General features: G+C 34.3%; 1 protein-coding gene across 1 annotated transcript; it reads right to left on the bottom strand.

Annotated features, from left to right (window-relative positions):
* Positions 1-1,258: 1,258 nt before the first annotated feature.
* Positions 1,259-6,078, bottom strand: CBG24901 (the record flags this gene model as incomplete). Its single annotated transcript, XM_002648533.1, has 6 exons — positions 1,259-1,459; positions 1,506-1,727; positions 1,774-1,958; positions 2,931-3,196; positions 3,366-3,414; positions 3,537-6,078. Coding segments are annotated over 6 exons (3,465 nt in total), but the record flags the coding sequence as incomplete, so codon positions are not given.
* Positions 6,079-6,151: the final 73 nt, after the last annotated feature.

Below are 6,151 nucleotides of genomic sequence, written 5' to 3'. Positions count from 1 at the left end.
TCAAACATTTTACTTTCTGACTATTTATTGATAACTTTCACCAGAATAGGGAATAAATGAACTTGAATATTTCGGTTTTTTCAAGTTCAATTATCTCCGTTCCTGTGAGAAACAAAAATGTTTTGTCAACTGATAAAATGCTCCCCCACTGACTTCAAACATTTTACTTTTTGACTATTTATTGATAACTTTCACCAGAATAGAGAATAAATTAACTTGAATATTTCGGTTTTTTCAAGTTCAATTATCTCCGTTTCTGTGAAAGATAAAAATGTTTTGTCAACTAATAAAATGCTCCCCTACTGACTTCAAACATTTTACTTGTTGACTATTTATTGATAACTTTCACCAGAATAGAGAATAAATTAACTTGAATATTTCGGTTTTTTCAAGTACAATTATCTCCGTTCCTGTGAAAGATAAAAATGTTTTGTCAACTAATAAAATGCTCCCCTACTGACTTCAAACATTTTACTTGTTGACTATTTATTGATAACTTTCACCAGAATAGAGAATAAATTAACTTGAATATTTCGGTTTTTTCAAGTTCAATTATCTCCGTTCCTGTGAGAAACAAAAATGTTTTGTCAACTGATAAAATGCTCCCCCACTGACTTCAAACATTTTACTTTTTGACTATTTATTGATAACTTTCACCAGAATAGAGAATAAATTAACTTGAATATTTCGGTTTTTTCAAGTTCAATTATCTCCGTTCCTGTGAAAGATAAAAATGTTTTGTCAACAGATAAAATGCTCCCCTACTGACTTCAAACATTTTACTTGTTGACTATTTATTGATAACTTTCACCAGAATAGGGAATAAATGAACTTGAATATTTCGGTTTTTTCAAGTTCAATTATCTCCGTTCCTGTGAAAGATAAAAATGTTTTGTCAACTAATAAAATGCTCCCCTACTGACTTCAAACATTTTACTTGTTGACTATTTATTGATAACTTTCACCAGAATAGGGAATAAATGAACTTGAATATTTCGGTTTTTTCAAGTTCAATTATCTCCGTTCCTGTGAAAGATAAAAATGTTTTGTCAACTGATAAAATGCTCCCCCTACTGACTTCAAACATTTTACTTGTTGACTGTTTTTTGATAACTTAAATCACAAAATGAGATAAATAGATGATAAAATGTTTCAGTTTTTTCTAGTGTGGAATTGAAAAACAATTGTTTTCAAATTCATTCAATCTCTTCGTATCAATCAAACTAGTTCACAAGTATCTTTAGCTGAGTTCTCCGATTTATTGCACTTTTATGGCGTTGTTGACTGTTTTGTAGGCGATTGGTGAATGGGGAGAAACGTTATCAATAGCTGTTGCGTAAAGTAGGAACATCTCGTTCATATTGATTTTCGTTCCTTCACAAGGCATAACGTCAACATACTCGACAATTCTGCCAATCCATTTTTCGGGTTCTTTGAAAAAAGAAGTGGGACGGGAGTGCTGAAAATAGATGATTTTTAGTATTCTAAAAATTGTTCAAACTTACGAATATTTTTTTGAACTCGTCTAAATCGTGATCAATGAAATCGATTAACCTGAAACCAGCTAGTTCTCCTATCAAATACATCGAAGATATGTAGTCGTCGCGTTCCGCGAAATGTTTCCCGGAAGCGACATGGTAGGAGGTCCAGTACGAGCTAAACTCGCACTTTTCACGAGTAGTTGTCAACGATACCTTCCCTAGATCAACAAGTGACACGAGCACGTGCTGAAATTTTCAACTATTTTATTTCTTTTTTGTTTTGTGGTCCCACATTCGTAGATCTCTTCAACAATATGATGTCTTTGGTCAGGTTTCGGTGGAGGTAGCCAGTACTATGTAGAAAACTTAGTGCGCCGGTCAGCTGTGAAGAGATACGAAGGTTGTTGGAGTTGCTGAATCGCATGTTCCTGTTTCTTTTCAAAACGTCTCCGATAGTTTCGCCTTCGAACGATAGAACTGAAAAAACTTTATGTCTTTAAAAAAACAATTAGAATCTGAACATTTCAATTTGAGCCAATTTATCTTGGTTCATATAAAAGATATCAGGAAACGGTCAACTGATAAAATTATTTTGAATTTATGGTAAACATTTTGTCAGTTGACTACTTTTTTTATATCTTCCACAGGAAACGAGATATATGGACTCGAAGTTTACAGTTATGAAAGTATTCTAATGAAATGACCTCCATCTTTCAACTTTGAGCCAATTTATCTCGGTTCTTATAAAAGATATCAAAAAATGGTTAACTGATAAAATCATTTCGAATTCATTTCAAACATTTTGTCAGTTGACCACTTTTTTATATCTTCCACAGGAAACGAGATATATGGACTTGAAGTTGACAGTTATGAAAGTATTCTAATAAAATGACCTCCATCTTTTAACTTTGAGCCAATTTATCTCGATTCATATAAAAGATATCAAAAAACGGTCAACTGATAAAATAATTTCAAATTTATGATAAACATTTTGTCAGTTAACCACTTTTTTATATCTTCCACAGGAAACGAGATATATGGACTTGAAGTTGACAGTTATAAAAGTATTCTAATGAAATGGCCTCTATCTTTCAACTTTGAGCCAATTTAACTCGGTTCATATGAAAGATATCAAAAAATGGTCAACTGATAAAATCATTTCGAATTCATTTCAAACATTTTGCCAGTTGACCACTTTTTTATATCTTCCACAGGAAACGAGATATATGGACTCGAAGTTGACAGTTATGAAAGTATTCTAATGAAATGACCTCCATCTTTCAACTTTGAGCCAATTTAACTCGGTTCATATAAAAGATATCAAAAAATGGTCAACTGATAAAATCATTTCGAATTCATTTCAAACATTTTGTTAGTTGACCACTTTTTTATATCTTCCACAGGGAACGAGATATACGAACTTAAAATTTTCAAATTCAAATAACTCACCAATGACACGATGGGAAAGGTTGACGAAACTATCACTGACTTGGGGGAAACATGACGAACCACGACACTTCATCAACGCTGCGATCTCCGTTTCGAAAGCTTCCTGAGTACCATCTCTCAGTCTCTTCACTTTGCAGACATGGGTCGCGTTGCGATTCTTTCGATCTTCCACGCGGAAACAAGTAGACCTGGCTCCGATCCCTAAGACTTCAGTCACCCGGTAGCGTCCTTGGATCCAATCTCCTTTGGGGATACGAATAGCAGTGCTAGAAATTTATTCTCATTATGCGCACGAAGTCGAGAGACCAACTCACTACATTTCTTGAAGGGGATAGAAAAAAATTCCTGGCGATCACAAGTGTGATGAATAAAGGGAATAAATTCTTTTTGGAGATTTCTCTACACATCGACATTTTTCTTTTTTTCTGAACTCACGGGTCACACGGAAATAATATTATCATATTTTCTCTCAGAGCGTCATTTTCTGAATTTTCCGTATATTTTCCTGTAATGCTTCTAGTTTTGCCGTCAAACTTCTGAATTTGCCGTCAATTTTCTGAATTTTTCGTATATTTTCCGGTAATGCTTCTAGTTTTGCCGTCAAACTTCTGAATTTGCCGTCAATTTTCTGAATTTTTCGTATATTTCCCGGTAATGCTTCTTGTTTTGCCGTCAAACTTCTGAATTTGCCATCAATTTTCTGAATGTTTCGTATATTTTCCGGTAATGCTTCTAGTTTTGCCGTCAAACTTCTGAATTTGCCGTCAATTTTCTGAATTTTTCGTATATTTTCCGGTAATGCTTCTAGTTTTGCCGTCAAACTTCTGAATTTGCTGTCAATTTTCTGAATTTTTCGTATATTTCCCGGTAATGCTTCTTGTTTTGCCGTCAAACTTCTGAATTTGCCGTCAATTTTCTGAATTTTTCGTATATTTTCCGGTAATGCTTCTAGTTTTGCCGTCAAACTTCTGAATTTGCCGTCAATTTTCTGAATTTTTCGTATATTTTCCGGTAATGCTTCTAGTTTTGCCGTCAAACTTCTGAATTTGCCGTCAATTTTCTGAATTTTTCGTATATTTCCCGGTAATGCTTCTTGTTTTGCCGTCAAACTTCTGAATTTGCCATCAATTTTCTGAATTTTCCGTATATTTTCCGGTAATGCTTCTTGTTTTGCCGTCAAACTTCTGAATTTGCCATCAATTTTCTGAATTTTTCGTATATTTCCCGGTAATGCTTCTTGTTTTGCCGTCAAACTTCTGAATTTGCCGTCAATTTTCTGAATTTTTCGTATATTTCCCGGTAATGCTTCTAGTTTTGCCGTCAAACTTCTGAATTTGCCGTCAATTTTCTGAATTTTTCGTATATTTCCCGGTAATGCTTCTTGTTTTGCCGTCAAACTTCTGAATTTGCCATCAATTTTCTGAATTTTTCGTATATTTCCCGGTAATGCTTCTTGTTTTGCCGTCAAACTTCTGAATTTGCCGTCAATTTTCTGAATTTTTCGTATATTTCCCGGTAATGCTTCTTGTTTTGCCGTCAAACTTCTGAATTTGCCGTCAATTTTCTGAATTTTTCGTATATTTCCCGGTAATGCTTCTTGTTTTGCCGTCAAACTTCTGAATTTGCCATCAATTTTCTGAATTTTCCGTATATTTTCCGGTAATGCTTCTTGTTTTGCCGTCAAACTTCTGAATTTGCCATCAATTTTCTGAATTTTTCGTATATTTCCCGGTAATGCTTCTTGTTTTGCCGTCAAACTTCTGAATTTGCCGTCAATTTTCTGAATTTTTCGTATATTTCCCGGTAATGCTTCTAGTTTTGCCGTCAAACTTCTGAATTTGCCGTCAATTTTCTGAATTTTTCGTATATTTCCCGGTAATGCTTCTTGTTTTGCCGTCAAACTTCTGAATTTGCCATCAATTTTCTGAATTTTCCGTATATTTTCCGGTAATGCTTCTAGTTTTGCCGTCAAACTTCTGAATTTGCCATCAATTTTCTGAATTTTCCGTATATTTTCCGGTAATGCTTCTAGTTTTGCCGTCAAACTTCTGAATTTGCCGTCAATTTTCTGAATTTTTCGTATATTTCCCGGTAATGCTTCTTGTTTTGCCGTCAAACTTCTGAATTTGCCATCAATTTTCTGAATTTTTCGTATATTTTCCGGTAATGCTTCTAGTTTTGCCGTCAAACTTCTGAATTTGCCGTCAATTTTCTGAATTTTTCGTATATTTTCCGGTAATGCTTCTAGTTTTGCCGTCAAACTTCTGAATTTGCCGTCAATTTTCTGAATTTTTCGTATATTTCCCGGTAATGCTTCTTGTTTTGCCGTCAAACTTCTGAATTTGCCATCAATTTTCTGAATTTTTCGTATATTTTCCGGTAATGCTTCTAGTTTTGCCGTCAAACTTCTGAATTTGCCGTCAATTTTCTGAATTTTTCGTATATTTCCCGGTAATGCTTCTTGTTTTGCCGTCAAACTTCTGAATTTGCCATCAATTTTCTGAATGTTTCGTATATTTTCCGGTAATGCTTCTAGTTTTGCCGTCAAACTTCTGAATTTGCCGTCAATTTTCTGAATTTTTCGTATATTTTCCGGTAATGCTTCTAGTTTTGCCGTCAAACTTCTGAATTTGCTGTCAATTTTCTGAATTTTTCGTATATTTCCCGGTAATGCTTCTTGTTTTGCCGTCAAACTTCTGAATTTGCCATCAATTTTCTGAATTTTTCGTATATTTTCCGGTAATGCTTCTAGTTTTGCCGTCAAACTTCTGAATTTGCCGTCAATTTTCTGAATTTTTCGTATATTTTCCGGTAATGCTTCTAGTTTTGCCGTCAAACTTCTGAATTTGCCGTCAATTTTCTGAATTTTTCGTATATTTCCCGGTAATGCTTCTTGTTTTGCCGTCAAACTTCTGAATTTGCCATCAATTTTCTGAATTTTCCGTATATTTTCCGGTAATGCTTCTAGTTTTGCCGTCAAACTTCTGAATTTGCCGTCAATTTTCTGAATTTTTCGTATATTTCCCGGTAATGCTTCTTGTTTTGCCGTCAAACTTCTGAATTTGCCGTCAATTTTCTGAATTTTTCGTATATTTCCCGGTAATGCTTCTTGTTTTGCCGTCAAACTTCTGAATTTGCCGTCAATTTTCTGAATTTTTCGTATATTTCCCGGTAATGCTTCTTGTTTTGCCGTCAAACTTCTGAATTTGCCGTCAATTTTC

The sequence above is a fragment of the Caenorhabditis briggsae genome (assembly GCF_000004555.2).
Source record: "Caenorhabditis briggsae AF16 supercontig from assembly CB4, cb25.NA_258, whole genome shotgun sequence".
In the NCBI taxonomy this organism is placed as follows: domain Eukaryota; kingdom Metazoa; phylum Nematoda; class Chromadorea; order Rhabditida; family Rhabditidae; genus Caenorhabditis; species Caenorhabditis briggsae.
This window is presented reverse-complemented; position numbering and strand designations above follow the sequence as displayed.